This window comes from Gadus macrocephalus, chromosome 7 (assembly GCF_031168955.1).
Source record: "Gadus macrocephalus chromosome 7, ASM3116895v1".
Lineage (NCBI taxonomy): Eukaryota > Metazoa > Chordata > Actinopteri > Gadiformes > Gadidae > Gadus > Gadus macrocephalus.
In genome coordinates, this window is record NC_082388.1 from 27,957,904 (window position 1) to 27,976,798 (window position 18,895).

General features: G+C 46.5%; 1 protein-coding gene and 2 long non-coding RNA genes across 4 annotated transcripts in view; all 3 read right to left on the reverse strand.

The window, feature by feature from the left end:
* Positions 1-12,396, reverse strand: part of LOC132462155 (uncharacterized) — a 306,161-nt gene extending 293,765 nt beyond the window's left edge. Inside the window, exons 1-5 of one of the 2 annotated variants that reach the window (XM_060057772.1) lie at positions 12,059-12,119; positions 11,966-12,023; positions 11,532-11,653; positions 11,007-11,444; positions 10,774-10,926 (exon numbers count right to left, since the gene is read on the reverse strand). In XM_060057772.1, the coding sequence (XP_059913755.1) occupies positions 10,918-10,926; positions 11,007-11,444; positions 11,532-11,653; positions 11,966-11,975 (579 nt within the window). In that variant the 5' untranslated portion in view covers positions 11,976-12,023; positions 12,059-12,119 and the 3' untranslated portion in view covers positions 10,774-10,917. Of the gene's footprint in view, positions 1-10,773; positions 10,927-11,006; positions 11,445-11,531; positions 11,654-11,965 lie in introns of both variants that reach the window. The other variant, XM_060057771.1, reaches the window with a different exon arrangement.
* On the reverse strand, positions 7,148-9,452 carry LOC132462150 (uncharacterized). Its single transcript, XR_009526728.1, has 2 exons — positions 8,535-9,452; positions 7,148-8,166 (listed from the first exon to the last, which is right to left on the reverse strand). It is a non-coding gene; the product is annotated as an uncharacterized LOC132462150 (long non-coding RNA).
* A 451-nt stretch (positions 12,397-12,847) lies between the features above and the next one.
* Positions 12,848-14,641, reverse strand: LOC132462161 (uncharacterized). Its single transcript, XR_009526734.1, has 2 exons — positions 14,136-14,641; positions 12,848-13,948 (listed from the first exon to the last, which is right to left on the reverse strand). It is a non-coding gene; the product is annotated as an uncharacterized LOC132462161 (long non-coding RNA).
* Positions 14,642-18,895: the final 4,254 nt, after the last annotated feature.

Sequence of the window (18,895 nt, forward strand, 5' to 3'; positions counted from 1 at the left end):
GGGTTAGGGTCAGGGTCAGGATCAGGATCAGGGTTAGGGTCAGGGTCAGGGTTAGGGTCAGGGTCAGGATCAGGGTTAGGGTCAGGGTCAGGATCAGGGTTAGGGTCAGGGTTAGGGTCAGGGTCAGGATCAGGGTTAGGGTCAGGATCAGGGTTAGGGTCAGGGTCAGGATCAGGGTTAGGGTCAGGGTCAGGATCAGGGTTAGGGTCAGGGTCAGGGTTAGGGTCCGGGTTTGGGTCACCTAACCCAAAGCGTCTCCCACATCCCTCCTCCCCATCTTCTCTGTATTCCAGCCCACACATGTCTCTCTCTGCTCCTCCTCCTGTAGAGGGGGAGAGAGGGGGGGAGAGGGGGAGAGAGTGGGGGAGACGGGGAGAGAGGGAGAGAGGGGGAGAGAGGGGGAGAGAGAGGGCCAGAAGAGGGCGAGAGGGGAGAGAGAGGGGGGAAAGTGGGGGAGAGAGGGCGAGAAAGGGGCAAAGTGGGGGAGGGAGGGGGAGAAAGGGGGAGAGAGAGGGCGAAAGAGGGGAGAGAGAGGGAGAGAGGGGGAGAGTCCATAGTGTCTCTGTGTCGCTCTATCCTCATTTATCATCTTAAATTATTTCACCTGGGCAGTTGTGCAGCCCTTACAATTACCACACACACACACACACACAGTTTACAAGTACATGCAAAGACACACACACCTACCAGCAGATATCCACTCACTCAGAAAAACACAGAAACATGTACGCGCAAACAGGAACACACAACACACAGGAATACACTGGAACACAAAGAAATAAGCACACTGCTGACCCACATACCAACTGGCACTCACACACACACACACACACACACACACACACACACACACACACACATACACCCACACACACACACATACACACACACACACACACACACAAACACATACGCACACACACATACACATACACACACAAACCCACACATGCACACACACACACACACACACAGACCAAAACACACATACGCACACTCATGCAGGAACTCACACACACATGTTCACCAACACACACAAGCGCACACGCACGCAGAGACTCACACACACACACACACACACTCCCGCACAAACACACACGCACACCCACCACTTCCGGCGGCCCCTCCTCCTCCCTTACCTCTGCAGAGCCGTGCGTTGCTCCCCCTGGGGAGAGAGGCTTACCAGCCTCACAACCAGCCTCCTCACAGCCAGCCTCCTCACAGCCTCCTCACAACCAGCCTCCTCACAGCCTCCTCACAACCAGCCTCCTCACAGCCTCCTCACAACCAGCCTCCTCACAACCAGCCTCCTCACAACCAGCCTCCTCACAACCAGCCTCCTCACAGCCTCCTCACAACCAGCCTCCTCACAGCCTCCTCACAACCAGCCTCCTCACAACCAGCCTCCTCACAGCCTCCTCACAGCCAGCCTCCTCACAGCCTCCTCACAGCCAGCCTCCTCACAACCAGCCTCCTCACAACCAGCCTCCTCACAGCCTCCTCACAACCAGCCTCCTCACAGCCTCCTCACAACCAGCCTCCTCACAACCAGCCTCCTCACAACCAGCCTCCTCACAACCAGCCTCCTCACAGCCTCCTCACAACCAGCCTCCTCACAACCAGCCTCCTCACAGCCTCCTCACAACCAGCCTCCTCACAGCCTCCTCACAACCAGCCTCCTCACAACCAGCCTCCTCACAAACAGCCTCCTCACAGCCAGCCTCCTCACAACCAGCCTCCTCACAACCAGCCTCCTCACAACCAGCCTCCTCACAGCCTCCTCACAACCAGCCTCCTCACAGCCTCCTCACAACCAGCCTCCTCACAGCCTCCTCACAACCAGCCTCTTCACAGCCTCCTCACAACCAGCCTCCTCACAACCAGCCTCCTCGCAGCCTACTCACAACCAGCCTCCTCACAGCCTCCTCACAGCCTCCCCACAGCCTCCTCACAACCAGCCTCCTCACAGCCTCCCCACAACCAGCCTCCTCACAACCAGCCTCCTCACAACCAGCCTCCTCACAGCCTCCTCACAACCAGCCTCCTCACAACCAGCCTCCCCACAGCCTCCTCACAACCAGCCTCCTCACAGCCTCCTCACAGCCTCCTCACGGGTCCTTGCGATGCGTCAAGGTGGAACCATAAAGAGCCCTTAAAGTGTAATTCAGGCAAAAATTTAGCCCAGGGTCTTTTTCGTCGTGAAAAAACATGAAATCAGCCCTCCAGACCCTTTTTTCATTGATAATCAAGTAATGAGTTTGCCCAAAGTTGCCCGGAGTAATGTAACAGCCCAAATGGCCTCCATGTTATTGGCTAGGGGCACAGCGAATGAAACGAAGCATCAACATCTTGGTTAGTTTACCGGGAGTTTATTAAAAAAGACTGATTTCAAGTCTGTGCCGTACCGGTCGGTCCACACAAGCCCATTCCCGGCTACCGTAAATAACATAATAGAGGGTCTGATTTCTGTCTGCATGTGTCAGTTTGGCTTCACGTTGGAGACTATTTAATTAAAGGTGACATATTATACCACCAGGTGTGAGTGTGATTAGCCGTTACAAGCCGTTTTGAAAATCAGCCTCTTCTGATATCACAAGTGGGTGTGTCCACAGATGTATGACCGCTAGATGAGCAACGTTTGCTACAGATCACGGGGTAGGCTGGTAGACTGATCTATCCATCACAAGTCTAGATGGACACGCCCGATGTCAGAAGAGGCCTCTCTGTTTTTAAAAACCACAGTATGGCCGTGTTCACAGATGGCGTTTTTTTTTAATCTGCCAGCGCTTGTTTTACATTATATTCCTATGGAGCAGAGCGTTTCTGGCAAAAGTCACGGCTGTTTTTAAAGCGTTTTTTTCTGCCATACGGAGCGTTGATACATTTTGTGATACATTTTTTATTTTATGATTTATACAACAAACAGATAGACATAGAAAACAATTAGGCATATGCACAAATAAGACAACATACTACATTTGACCTAAACACAAATAAGACAACGTACACCAAAAAGGCATAAACGCAAATAAGACAACATTTGACATTAAACAGTTACACATACACAAATGAGAACACACAACATTCATCCACACGCACTCCCCCCCCCCCCCCCCCCCACACACACACAGGTCTTGCCCCCCCACCTAGAAAAAATCAGTCATCTGAACAGCTCAGTAGAGTTGTTAAGTCTGAGTCAGAAATTTAGGATAACAGATGTTAAAGAAGTAGAAGAAGGAAAGTAAATCATGGCTACTCCCTCAACATACTTACGATAAAGGATGACCACAGGTTGATGTTTTTAGCTTGCGCGCCATGCATGCTGGCCACAGATTTCTCTAGCTTAGCCAGATCTATAACTGTGTTCACCCAGTGTTGATAAGATAAAGCATGAGGTGCTTTCCATCTCTGTGCTATAAGCTTTTTGGCTGCAGTAAGGCCTACCAGAAACCAGCGTTGGTGCATCAAAGAAAGATCCAAACCAGTGACATCGTTCAGCAATAGGACAGTTGGGGAGCAGGGGATGGTACGCTCAAGCACTGTAGACATTCTGTTGGACACCATACTCCAAAAGTCTCTCACACCAGGGCAATCCCAGACCATGTGAACAAAGGTTCCTGTGGTTCCTAAAGAGCATAGCTGACAGTTGGGAGATGGATTTAATTTCATCAAAAATAATTTATGCGGTGTGCAGTAGAGTCTGTGTGCAAAGTTTTAATGAATCATCTGATGGTTTGGATTACGAGATGCTAGGTCAATCTTTGACCAGACTATGGACCAATTGATTGTGGAAGGTGCCATTGAGAGATCATGGCTCCAGCGACTATCCAACTGCAGAGTTTTTTCGGCGAGTTTAGAAAGGAACGTGTAAAGGGCGGACACCAAGCCTTGGGTAGAAAGATTTCCACATATTTTATGGATTGGATGAGGTTCCAAGTTTCCCCCCCAGGGGACTCCGTATGCCCGTAAGACACTGCGGAGTTGTAGGTAGGAGGAAAAAGAAGTGCCCGGTAGGTTGAAATGAGATTTCAGGTCTTGAAAAGATCTGAGAGTATTTTCTGATGTGATGTCCGAAAGGGTATTGATCCCCTTATCACTCCATTGAGGGAACAAAATCAGGTGACCACCCAAGCAAAGGGAAAAATTATTAAATAAAGGAAGGTGAGGATGGAGTGTGATTCTACTGTTCTCCATGTGGCGACCAAATGGCGGCCAAATTTGGATTTGCAGGTTTTGATAGGGATGTTAGAGTAAATTAAGTCCTGAAGCCTATGTGGTTTAACTAGATTTATACCTGTGCCGACGGATTTAACCAGGTATGTAGAGGTCGGAGTGTTGAGGACCAAAAATAAAATTGGAAATTTGGAAACCAAAGAAAGACCACCAGAGAGTTTATGCTGCTGCAGGATGGACATTTTGTCCCGTGGGCGTTTCCCTTTCCAGACACATCGAGAGACACATTTATGCAGTTTCTCCCAGTGTCCAACAGGGGGTGCCAAGGGCAGCATTGTACTACAGAAGTTAACCCGCGGTAGGATGTTCATTTTTTAATAAAACGGCCGTGACTTTTTCCAGAAACGCTCTGCTCCATAGGAATATAATGTAAAACAAGCTCTGGCAGATTTTTAAAAAAAAACCTAGATGTGAACACGGCCTAAGATTACTTCTTACATTCGAAATCGTTCCTGGTTTCTATTTTCATGCAAAAAAAATTTACGTCTTCATTGAGAGGAATGACGATGTCGCTACAGATATTTTGATTAGGGAGGCCTTTTTGGGGTTTGAAGAAACCCTGGAAACCTCAGCTGCTGCATTGGAAACGAAAATAGTCGACAACATTACAAGCAATGGGTTTGACCTGTCAAAGTGTCGAGGACAAGGATACGATGGCGCTGCTAATATGAGCGGTGTCTATTCGGGCGTCCAGGCACGTATAAAGGAGATGGAGCGACTTGTAAAATACGTGCATTGCGCCGCGCATAACCTCAATTTGGCACTTAATGACTCCGTTAAGGACATTACTGAAATGGGCAACTTTTACGACACAATCGAGGCCCTTTATTTTTCAGTAAGAGCATTAAGAGATGGTCACTCCTGTCGGACTCTGAGGTAACCCTGAAGCGTCTTTGCCCCACACGATGGTCCTCAAGGTATGACGCTCTCAACTCTCTGAGGTATCGATATGTGGATGTTTTGAAAGCTCTAGCCAAAATCGCCTTGGTGGATGAAAAGAAAGATGTGCGGGACGAGGCCTCAGCTTTAAAGGCAAAGTTAGAAAATTTCAGTTTTGTGCTACTCGTTGTTCAACAAGCAAAAGTACTTGAACACCTTCATGCGGTGTCACAGATGTTGCAACGAAAAGACGCGGACATTCAAAAGGCTGTTTGCCTTATTCAAAATGCTGTCCAGGGCCTGCCCACCTACAGAGAGGACTTCACAGAGGTCAAAAGGAGCGCTCAAGCCGTTGCGCAAAAGTGGGGAGTACGATGTGAGTTCACCCAAGTTCGAGCAAGGAGAGTGAGACGGCATTACGATGAGCTCTGCGAGGATGAGAGGCTCAGTGACCCTGAAAGTAACTTCAGGGTCAATGTATTTAATGCCAGCCTGGACATTATTATCAACCAGCTACTGCAGAGGTTCGTTTCCCTGCGTGAAACCAGTGTACTTTTCCAGGCTATCCAACCCTCAGAACTGAATAGTGCCCCCGATGATGCCCTGTATGAGCACGCACAGCACCTTGCTGATCACTACAACAGGGACTTAAGCCCGGGTTTCCCGAGCCAACTCATTGCCTTCAGAGCTTGTTTTAAGGCTGAATTTGCAAAAGGACCATCAATTAAGGATATGGCTAAAATGCTCATTGTCGATCACAGCTCTTTGGCAGCATCATTCAGTGATGTTTGCACAGCGTTTTTTCTGTACCTCACCATACCCACCATACCCGTGACTGTAGCCACGGCAGAGCGGTCATTTTCGAAGCTGAAATTGATAAAGACTTACCTAAGGAGCACCATGGCACAGGAGCGATTGAGTGGATTGGCCATACTCTCCATCGAGAATGAAAGAGCTAGAAAATTCTTGCCCCGAGGCCTAGCACAACTATGCTACGCCACTGGATTCTGGGCATTGAAACCCGGCTATTGCTGACCCGATTAGGAGAGCTTGGTCTAGATCCTGCCCATATTGTTGGGCAGGATGATGTATAGGCCTTTTTACACTGCCAAGCCGGACACCCGCATGCAAGAATGAGCTCACGTCTGAGTAAAGGCTACAAACGAAATTAACTATTTACAAGTGCAAAAACTTCAACTTACTGTTCATTTTGCTGAGCACTTGTTTTTTATCCCGACAAAAGCCTCATAAGGAAGTTCCTCTGCGTCTCTCGTAGATCGTAGGCCTACCATCTTTCAAGGTATTTTTTAATGTGACTACATAACCTTCTCTCACATGATCAGCAGCGCGCGGATTTCACTTACACCGAAACAGCCTGCCCTGGCCATCATATCCCTTCTTTTCCTGGTAGGCTATACTAGGTTATTAACTTATCCTGGAAATGATAATAGTATATTAAACAAATCCCAGCACCACACCAAAAGGAGGCAGCAAATCAGAGCTAAACATATCTATCTGCTCATTTCCACATGGTAAGAGCAACACAAAACAAATAAAATTTATAATATTTGGATGTTTTATTTTCTTTAAATCAAGCAGGTTACATTTCATTAGTTTTTACACAATCCGATATTTGGAGGCATTTGCAAATATGCTCATAAATTACATGATTTGTAATCCCAAAGAATGAGGTGGTTAATGATCAATATTGGGATCAACAGTGATCACCCTACTAATGTAGGCATTACGTATGCAGGCAGAAAAAGAAAAGTTCCAATTAAGGTCTCATGTGAAACTCCACAGGTCTGAAATACTCAGGAACACATGAAAATGGCACAAAAATGAATTTCACTCTCCAACCTTTTGCTAAAGAGACGTTGACAGGCCCACAGAGAGCCTGAAGCTCACGGGACAACATTAACACACATTCTCTTCATGAAGAGGTCAGATTATCGTCAGACCATAGACATTACATGTAAGGACACTGAACATTTGGCCGGATTACACATAGAAATGCAATCCAAAACAAAATGGGTAAAGATAAAGCATGTTTATTGATGCGGCAAACAAAGGTTCAAATATCCTCCAAAGCACTTCAAGCCCTCAAAGAATGAAACTCAAAACGCAGATGAGGTAAAAGAAGAAACTTCTAAATTAAAGTGGAGCGACCCAGGGACAAGTCTGGTTTGGGTTAAAGATTATGGATGGTTAACTTTGTGTAACGTGTTTGGACAAGCAAGTTTAGGTTTTAAGGCAAGCGACTTCAGGTATTAGCCAAGCGAGTACAGGCAAGCGAGTCAAGCTAAGCAAGTTTAGGTTTTATGCAAGCGAGTACAGGCAAGCGAGTTTAGGCAAGCGAGTTTAGGCAAGCGAGTTCAGGCAAGCGAGTTCAGGCAAGCGAGTTCAGGCAAGCGAGTTCAGGCAAGCGAGTTTAGGCAAGCGAGTTTAGGCAAGCGAGTTCTGGTATTAGGCAAGCGAGTTTAGGCAAGCAAGTTCAGGTATTAGGCAAGCGACGCGAGTTTAGCCAAGCAAGTTCAGGTTTTATGCAAGCGAGTTTAGGTTTTATGCAAGTGAGTTTAGACAAGCGAGTTTAGGCAAGCAAGTTTAGGTAAGAGAGTCAAGTTACTTTAGGCCTCACTTTATTTGCGGTTAAATTGCGGCATTAGGTTTAGAAAGAAGGTTAAGATCCAGGCTCAGGTTTGCTTCCAGCCTCGTCCCTCTAGTCGCTCCCTATAAAGAGGGTTCCCAGCTACCGTGTTAAAATACAACAGCTGGGATTACAGATATGGAGTACAGAAATAAATGACAAAGATTGATTCAAACATTCCTCCCCCAAAATGTGGTGCAACATAAAATGGAGAAAATAATTACTTTCTTTCCATTGAAACCCAGTCATATCTTACGATCTCACGAGGTCCCGCCGCAAGGGGCGGACTTACGAGCTCTATAGAGTGTGCACTGTGTGTTGATGTTGGGTGTGGATTAATGTGCTGGTGTAGCCATCCAGGGATCCTCAGGGTTTATGGGAGTAGGACACACTGGTGTAGTTCAGTACTGTGAAGTAAATTGATGCAAAAAGTAGAATCAGTGTCAAGGGCAATCAAATGTCTATAAATGCAGGAACAGCCCCATCTGGTCTCAATCAGCATTTGATTTCATAGACTTAAATTAGCGAAAAAACAAGCATTTATTTACCGCAACAGTCCTAGTGCTGGAGAACCAGGTTTCAAAAAAATTCAATACGAGCCTCCAGGTGCATTGGAGTTACTGCATTTAATTAACTTTAATTTAATGAAGAGCACACTAGTCAGTGCAGATGTTCACAGAAAAGACTTGTCTTCAGACCTTTATAAAGATCAGGAGGGATTATATAATTGCCGTTTGACGCGTTAGGTCTGTTCAAGGAGGAAGTGAATATTTACCAGCGTTGGGTCTCTGCACCATGACACCCAGCTGCAGCACATCTGGTCTCCCTTTAAGTCACCTGAAGGAGAGGTCAACTTAATTGAACCTAAGGGGAATGGGTCACAAGAAAAGGTGAGGATAAATCAAAGCTGAACATAGAAAGGATGAAAACAAGCATTGTCCAACATGGGGTTCGGCGATATTTTGATGTAAAAACATTTAGGTGTACGATCCAACCATCAAAAACAGGCTCTTCTTATCATGTTTCCAATGTACCCCGAGTTGCTACGCCCTCATCAGCCACCAGGTGGCAGACTTGATTTTGTCAGTAGAATGAGCAAAATAGCCATCCAGCTTGATTACAGCAATAGTAGAGGAGCGAGTCAAAAGAATGCGTTTGAGCACCTTCAGCCATTGGCTCTTGTTCAAGGACATCCCGCTGATTGGCTGAAGTCAGATCTTATTCTCTAGAAAGTTTGTTACAGAAGAAGCCCCTAGTATCAAAGCAACATACCCGCCAAACAAAACTAACCTTGTTGAATAAATGAAAATGTCTTCAAGATGGTCAATCCAGTATCTTACCGGTTCCACATGGAGTCTCTAGTCGGCTGCGCTGCGGGCCTTAGGTCCGTCCTCTACTCCTGGACGAGGTCTTGAGTATAAAGAACCAGTCAGTCATCAAGCTGCTTGGTCTCTTCAAAGAGGTGGAGGTTTGACCGCCTGCAGCATGAGGACGCTGTGGATACGGTATGGGACCATTTATCAGCGGATCTGAACTGCAGAACTTTAATCACATCAGCTGTAGATTTATGTACCTTCTCCGGAAAGATGAGTGGTCGTCAGCCCCTGAGCAGTGATCTTCATCCCCAGTGACTCCTTCAATCCTGCTGGAGCAAACACTCAGTTACCATTTGGAGATGACCCAGCTACCCTAGTGTACTTAGGGCTGGGCGATATATCGAATATATGCGATGTATCGCGAGATGTTCTCCATGGGATGTATAAAATGCCCATATCGCGAACATCGAATATAAATTGGGACGCAATGTTTCTTTTTGCCGCCGCCGGCATACTCGTTGTGCTTTCACGCGACGGGGCGACAAGATCTCATACAAAGTGAACGTAGAGACGCGTATCTGCCAATCAGCGTTCAACAGCGTGGCCACTGAGTGACATGTGTAACGTAACAGCCAACCAGCGTTCAACCGTCAAACTCGGTGCAGTGCAGTCCGGGGTGAACTGCAGCACGGAGGAGAAAGTGATTGTTGCCGTTTGCGACTCCCGGAGCTCTATATATAATAATATATAATATAATATAATTGGTTATATAATATCACGGATAAAAGCTCTGTGCGCCTCCTGATGGCCGTAGCGTGGGGAGCTCTCATAGGGATTGGGCTTCTCGGGGTTTGTTTAACGCACAGCGTTCCCTTCTTTCGCTATTTCCGGTGGCTCTCTAAACTCACTCCCCCCGCCCATTGCGAGTCCACGAGATTCTCATGGACGCGCGTGTGTGACGTAGTCTGGAAGGCGCGCTGCTGTAGGTGCGTGTACCTCCGACTGGTGAGTGACAACAGCCAGAAAGAGAAAAAAGGATGGAAACTGAGGATTTGGTTTCGAAAAAGAATAGCACTGGATCCTTCGTCTGGCAGTGTATATATAATAATTATTATTCAAACTGTTAATAAATAATTAACGGTTTGAATAAATGCTGTGTTGGTAAATCTAACTTGCTGTGATTTTCCTTTTCTTATGTGCAAGTTCTAAATTGTTCCAATAGAAAGCACTGATGAGTTTAAACAATATGTTGTTTCATGTAATCTACATGCAGACTTATGTTTCAGTAATACTAGAATTATTACTGATGTAACATTATGCCAGACATGGTTGAATCGAGCATTTATGATGTGCTCTAGAGGAGATTCAAAATATATCGAGATATATATCGTGTATCGAGATATAGTAAAAAAATATCGAGATATTCATTTTGGCCCATATCGCCCAGCCCTAAGTGTACTCACTACTAAGTGATACAACCCGGTTCAGTGTTTCCCCCAGACAATGTCTTAGTCAAGGTGGGGGGGGGGGGGGTCTTCGGTGAGGGTTTCAGTTCGCAATAATACATACAACCGCCTTTTCAATTGCAGTTACTTGAGTTAAACATTAGAGTTTAGTCCCCAAATGGCGATACCACCAGTTCATGGCTGCGCTCTTTGATTTTCTCGTTGATCAGATTGACCTGGAGAAAGAGCTTACCTTCCATGGATGAGGAGCTGGTTGGTCTAATCACGACCCGCCTTCGGACCTCCACCGCCGGATCCCCCAGCCGTCCTCCACCGCTGGGACCGTCTCCTCCAGGACCTCCACCGGGCCAACCGCCTGGACCTCCGCAACGTCGCCTCATTTCTTCTGAAATGTGACACACGTTCTATTTGCACCCCGGACATTCCTCCCCGTTCATGATGCACTGGAGAAGAGTTTAGCTTTACTGGATGAGGAGCCGCCGCCACCGGGCCCTCCAGGACGCCGCCGCCGCCTCCGGGCCCTCCAGGACGCCGCCGCCGCCGCCGGGCCCTCCAGGCTGACCGCCGCCGGGCCCTCCAGGCTGACCGCCGCCGGGCCCTCCAGGCTGACCGCCGCCAGGTGGACGCCACCGCCGGGACCTCCAGGTTGGTCCCAACCACCGCCACCAGGCCCTCCAGGTTGGTCCCAACCACCGCCACCAGGCCCTCCAGGTTGGTCCCAACCACCGCCTCCAGGCCCTCCAGGTTGGTTTCCACCACCGCCTCCAGGCCCTCCAGGTTGGACCCAACCGCCGCCTCCAGGCCCACCGACTCCAGGACCTCCAGGTTGGCCTCCACCTCCAGGCCCGCCGTTGCCTCCAGGACCGCCGTTGCCTCCAGGACCTCGGCCGTCTCCAGGCCCTTCTGAAATGTGAGACACAAGTTCCAGTTGCACACTGGATCATTTCTCCCCTTTCATCATGGATGCACTGAAGATGAGTTTAACTTTACTTGATGAGGAGCCGCCAACTGGCCCTCCATGCCGCCCCTTCCAGGTTGGACGCCTCCAGGACCTCCAGGCCACCGCCGCCTCCAGGCTGGCCTCTGCCTCCAGGACCTCCGCCTCAGTCCTTCTGAAAGGCGAATGACACGTTCCATATGCACACTGCACATTTCTCCCCGTACATGATGCAGATCATCAACTCCTCTGCTTTAGCTCCCACAGATCTCACTGATGCCCTACTGTGCAGTCTTGAGTGAGGTATTATTTAACCCAACAGCCACACACACCTAGCCTACATCCTGGAGCTGGTCCTAGTGGCTGAGAATGCATCTGACATTTTTCAGAACACCTCAGAGTTGCTGTGGCTGCATGTCAAAGTTTTAATTCTAAACAATTCACCAAGCCTAGAAAAAATGTGCAGGTGTGCAGTTCCGTGTCTCACCGTTCTGCATCCGTTGGGCTGCACGGCTCCCGGCCTTCCCTCCACCTGCAGCGAGCGCCTCCAGACGACCGCCATGGACCTCACGGCGAGCACCTCCAGACGACCGCCACGGACCTCCAGACGAGCACCTCCAGACGACCGCCTCCATCACCTCTACTGAAACAAGACAAAATCTATTTAAACACTGGAGATTTTTTTCTCCTCGCTCACTCAGATGTCAATAGCTTATCTTCTCCCATTCTGTGCGTTCTTGAGAAGTATAATTTCCTATAAACTCCCAAACCTAGCCACACATCTAATCTTCATAAGGACACTAGTCCTAGTGGCTGAGAACGCTTGGCTAACAAGCCAAGCACAACCAATGACTGAATTCCAGTTTTATTCTGAACCGTTTGACCACGCCAAGGAGGAGTTTATAGGATGTGCAGTTCCACGGCTCACCCGTCTGTTCCTGTAGGACTGAACGGGTCCTGGCCAACATCCACCTGCAGCTCCCAGCTCCAGAGCCGCTCTGTTGAAGCCTCTGGGAGTACAATCCGCTCCTGAACAAAAACAACTGTTCATAAATCATTTGGTACTCTGCAATCCTTGGAAATATTATGAAGCATGAGCTTGAATACAAAATGTTCAAATCCTGTATAATGATTAATTGTTGTACAAATGTGTATAGTTCTATTGATTACTTTTTTACTTCTATAAAACATTTAATGAATAGTGGGAAACTACACAAGAAAAGTAAATGAATGCGGTTTTAACGCGGTTATATAAGTAAAGCAAGTCTTACCCAAAAAGTCAATAAATGGTGACCACATTTTATCATTATTATTATTAACTATTTAGTGCTTCACTAAATTCCTATAGCAAGTGGAAACGTTACTCTCCTTCATTGGTGATGTTCATGTTCCTCGATATCTTCCAATGGACTCGTTGTGAAATCCTTCTGGATCCTCTGCGTTGAAGTGCGTTGTTCAATTTCCAAGGGGCGTGTCTAAAGGGCGCGATCTAAAATGGGTCGATGCTATGCTATTGGATAGGCCTCGACTAATCATAGCATTGGAACGGGTGATGCAGAAATACATATTCCTCAAAATCTTTGAGTAGTAGTCGTTCGTTCTTTTAGTGAGCATATACAGTCTTTAGTTCACTAACTTCCATCTTTGTTGTTGAAACACCTCTACATGTTGCCTATATCCAACCTCACATTAGATAGCCTAAAGGGTTGCCATCGGTCGGTCTATTTCGTACCGGGCAGAAAACATTATATAACGGAGGGGCGCCTGACCGCATCTTTGAAGAGCAAATTATATACGAGGTCCGTCTAGTTCCGAAGCTATTGGTGAAATACGCATAACGAATATTGAAATGTTAATTTTGGCATTTAATTTGCATCTACATTTTGCCAGTGAAGGAGTTTAGGTTTGCCAATCCGAGGTCTAACAGGCAGTAAACATGTTCATTAAAATACAAATGCAAAGTCCACAGAACATACGCGAATAAAAACCACAATGCACCACCAGCGGTCAACAGCAGCAGCAGCAGCAAGTGTATTGAAAGTAGAAAAGTAGTAAAGAGAATAATAGAATTGGGAGAGTGGTGTGCAAGTCAGACACCGCATCTAACCCAGGACCACCTTGCAGATCACAAGCAGCAAACCTTCTACCAAACCAACCAAACACACATCAACAGGCCCCCAGTCAGTAGGGTCAGTCAGACAGGTTTCCACAGAAGGGCTTCGGACATGTTTCAAGTTATCCGTGGATTCCTGAGGGCAGTGAAGTATCTGCAGAAGGTGACGTCCAGGTCCAGCGGTCTGCCGCATTGACCACGAGATCTTTAACCGAGTGGGACCGCCTCGGTTTGTAGTAGGCCTAGAACAGTTTGTGTTCAACAGCGTGGAGGTCCTCGTTTCCATCAGAGTTGCTGCAGTTCTTCCATGCTGCTTCCAAAGTGAGCAGAGGACACTTCCCAGTGTGGTGGTCGGTGCTGTAGCGGTCCGCAGCGTTAGTTAGTCAGTCGATCCCATAAATAAACCACTCAACACAAACTACCACTTCCATCAGCAAATCCACATTAACCTCCAGCGGTAAAACATGTACAATAGAGGGGCGAGAACAGACGACAGGAGGAGATGTGTGCAGTGCTCATGAAGGAAGTAACCCGCGTTACTCACTGCGTGGGTCCCGGTGGCAGGGGGTCCACGTCGGTGGCCACGATGTCCGGATTGTTCAACCCACGCAATCCAACGCAAAATAAACGATTAACATCCGTTACGGTGGGGGCGCTTTATGAGGAGAGGCGGGGGAGACGCAGCTGAAATCAATTAAGAACTAGTGACCTCCAGAAGAACGTGATTGGTTGTGAGCGAGAAGCTCGAGACGAGAGACAGACGGCAAAGGCCTGCGTATTGGTTAGAGCATAACCCGGGGATTCCACCGGACGCGTTACGGCAACGTTACGGATAATAATAATAATAATACATTTAATTTAGAGGCGCCTTTCAAGACACCCAAGGTCACCTTACAGAGCATATAGTCATCATTCAAAACTATGTAAAACAGACTAGGAATAAAAGGAAAACAGAGGTTAAACATGAATAATAATAATAATTAATAACACTCAAAGACGCCTAAAGTGAAGGGGGGACCTCACTAACCACCACGTCTTGGCCGCGACTTTGCCCTGCTTGCATTTCCACCGGGCGCGTTAACTTACGGCAGCGCAACGCTGCCTTGCGAGCCAGCCGTATTCCCGCGAGATCACGAGATCCCGCGATAATCCTAAACCTAATGTACTCACCTTCCACTCCCAAAACTACTGCAATTAAATGCCAGGCTTTGTCCTTTCTGACATTGTTCTTATAAAAAGGATGATTTGAGACCCTTTGATTGATTGACTGCTGACCTGGTGCCACCGGTCATGACGTAATAATGTTGGTGTTTTATTTATTGTGTTTTATTTGGAAAATTGACCGGAATGCTCTATGGCTTTTACTTTTTCACTTCCTGCCCTGATCGATCTGCTCTGTTGAAATTGACGCGGTTCAGCAACGGCTTGCGGCAAAAATAGAAATGCTACGGAATGATAGCGCTGCGGCACGGCGAGCCGCTCCTGGGACGTTGCTGAGACGTTCCGCAGCCGCGCCCTGTGGAAATGGTCTCATTGATTAGAATGGAACCTATCTGCTGCGGTGACCGCGGCCAAGACGTGCCGCTGCCGTAACGTTGCCGTAACGCGTCCGGTGGAATCGAGCCAGGCACTGACTGATATGACCATATCAACCGGTGTGCTGACTACTTGTACACAAGTGTGGTGAACCTCAGTAGGGGTTGCGAATGCAACCCCATCTAAGCTCCTCCCCCTGCACCCAGGTGCAGATGAAAGGGCCAAGATGGCTGAATTCAGCCTCTGTTGGTTGCCTCCTTGGGTGGTGAGTAGGGTCCCCGCTTTCTTATAGTTGTGAGTAGTGGTGCCGAGATGATGCCTCATGAAACGTCAAAGCCTCAAAGCCAGATGAACCACCAAAGTGGTTCGTGCTCGAAGCTTCAAATGAATACGCTAGGGACATCTAGTGGTGAATAAAATTATGACAACCCAACCCAAAATGTGATTTTTGCTTCGTGTGCCGATACAACATTAAATCATTTGAGAATTGAAGTCATTTCAGTGATACATGTGTGTGAGTGTGACATTCATAAAATGGCACAGAGCTCATGCTAGAAAATAAATCATTTGGCAAAAGTGTGTCTTAACAGACGCTTTTATCCAATGCGACTTACATCGGTAAATACACACATTGACACACCGACGGCAGAGTCAACCATGCAAGGCGACAGTCAGCTGTCAGGAGCAAAGTGACAGGGTGAAGACAACACTGAGCTAGGAGGAGCTGGGGATTGAACCTACTGGTTACAGGTCAACTGCTTTACCACCTGAGCTAAGTGAGTGTTCGGACAGTGGTTATTGAATTTTTTTTGGCAGAATGATATAACTGATTTTGTAAAAGGGGAAATGTGGATGAGATGTGGGGGACAGTGTTTTGTGTAACTTTGGAGGGAGGTGCAGGGGGGGTAATGTTTCACGTAGCTCCCTACGTGATGTTTACACAATGTGTGATGTTTCGATTGATACTACAGAAAATGCAATGCTCAAACTACTACGATCACAGACTAGTGGTGGTATATTGAATATACCACAAGGTTGTGATCGTATACGGGACATCTTTATAGTCGAAATCTCCCGCCAATACTGAACCCATATTTCGAAGCAGAAGCCCGAGGCGAAGCCTCGAACGTCACACCCTACGTCATTTTGCCAACGTGAATCCTACTCGAAGCGGAGCTTCGCTGGGGGAGGAGCCGAGATACTCGACACACGCCTCGATGCCTCGACGCAAAACGTAACATCACTAGTTGTGAGTTCCCATTTGAACTTTTATTAATTAGTGTCTCTTGTTTTTAGGTTCCCCTGCTGCTGTTTTGTATGATTTTAGTTGTTCTGGTTAGCTGTTTTGTTTTGGTTCCGTTTGCTATTTTGTTTTGGTTGCTTTGGTTCAGTTTGCTTTTGTATTATTTTCCCTTTTCTGTTTCATTGTTTGACCTTTGGTTTGCTGGGTTACATAACCCCTGTTTTGCTGTTTGGTTTGCTTTGGTTTTGCTGCTTTTTTCTTTATTTAGTTATTGTAATAAAATAAACGGTTAATATAGTTATTGTCTCTGCCTCTTTAGTTCTTGAACCTGTGTCCTTATTATTTCTGTAATATCATAGTTTAACTTTCTTTGTTCTATATTTCCTGGGGTGTAATTCCCCAGGTGGTGTTGTCGGTCCCTCTTTAGTTATTTCCCCCCTCCCCTCGTTAATATTGACTGTTACAGCTCGGCCACACAAGGAACCATTCGATTTTACTGTATAGATTTAGAGAAAATGTCATTTGAAAAACGTACACATGCATATTCTTGCCTTTGCAAAATTGCATTATGTCAGCACTTTGAAGTGGGCTATAGACCGAATGTCACATAAGTTCAGGCACTGACTGATATGAACATACTAACTGTTGTACTGACTACTTGACCACAAGGAACCATTCGATTTTACTGTATAGATTTTGAGAAAATGTCATTTGAAAAACGTACACATGCATATTCTGCTGGCCAATGGAGTCGAAGGTCCGCACTGGCGGACAAAATTGTACCGGCCCACGTCATCTGTTGTTTACATCTTGACAACCTGCCTGGTAACAGACGACGCGATCGTCTGTTGCCGGGCAGGTTGCAAAAAACATTCGGCTCATGTTTCCAAAAGACGAAATAACATAATACAGATAACGGATCGCTAGATAACACTTGTTTTTACTTTATATTTGTATTGTATTTAATTGTTTAATCGAATAGCAAAAGACGACACGATCGTCTGTTGCCGGGAAACGGGCGATCGCGTCAAATGACGTAGGAAGGTTCTTGAACATTCATAAATGCGATTAAACAATTAAATACAATACAAATATAAAGTTAGCAACGCCAATAAATGTTAATGGTAAAATAAGTGTTCTGTCTTGTCACGCTCAATGAAGGAGTGCAATGAACGAGCATGAAAGTTCGCCAATGTTCAAGAACCTTCCTACGTCATTTGACGCGATCGCCCGTTTCCCGGCAACAGACGATCGCGTTGTCTGTTGCTATTCGATTAAACAATTAAATACAGTACAAATATAAAGTAAAAACAAGTGTTATCTAGCGATCCGCTTTCTGTATTATGTTATTTCGTCTTTTGGAAACATGAGCCGAATGTTTTTTGCAACCTGCCCGGCAACAGACGATCGCGTCGTCTGTTACCAGGCAGGTTGTCAAGATGTAAACAACAGATGACGTAGGCCGGTACAATTTTCGCCCCCGGTACAATTTTAACGTGACAGCGGCCAACTTGCCACAGTCAGCTGTTCACCCATAACACTGTGTTGACTTGGTAGTGGTACATGTACTTTTTAAATAACCTTAACCACCTTGCTACATTTTCTAACGGTTTGTTTTGTTATAAACGTCAGATGTAGTTACGGCACTGCATGATACTGATGAATAATTATGTTAGATTAAAAAAAAATTGAAATGTTCTAAAATAGGTACAATCTTATACCCACGTTAATAAGGTTTGTAAGAAACCAAACCGTTGGGAAAACGGTTGAAAATGTAGCAAGTTATGGTTATTTATAAAGTACATACAGCATAGACAGATTATGAGTGACATATCGGGCCCCTGGGCACGTGGACTCCGCAGCCCCCCCCCCCCCCTTCCAACATAAACACACACACCCAGAATACACACAAACTTATTGGCGATAATAAGTCATTGGCCTATACCTGCAACTCAGCAGGATTTGTAGCACAGGAAAGGCAACCTCACAATAATTATTACAAATAAATGCATCTTTATTTAACCAAAACAGGATAAAGAAAATACATAATCGATGCAATTTCTGGCAATTTGAACGAATTTCGAATGCACCGCTTTCAACCACAAATAAAAACGACTTAAAGCAACTCAATACGAACAGTTCCTTACATTAATTGACAGTAATGCATTTTTTCCGGGCTCTGTTCCGTGCAAAATCCTCCACGATATCATCAAACTCCAGTGCATTGGTAAGGTCGCTCTCAATTGCCATGAGAGAAAGTGCCTTGAGGCGTCTTTGTGACATTTTCGTCCTCAGTTCATTTTTTATCCTGGACAGAAGAGAGAATGACCGCTCCCCTTCGCAATTACTGACGGGCAGAGTCAGAAAAAGCCGTAGCGCTACATACACATTTGGAAACATAGATTGCAGTCCACAATCGAGTATAATTCGTAGCAGTCCTTTTGGGGTTGCATCATCTCCAGGCTTGTTAAATGATCTGAACTGAATAAATTCATTGCTTCAACGCTCCACTTAGAGTTCGCCGT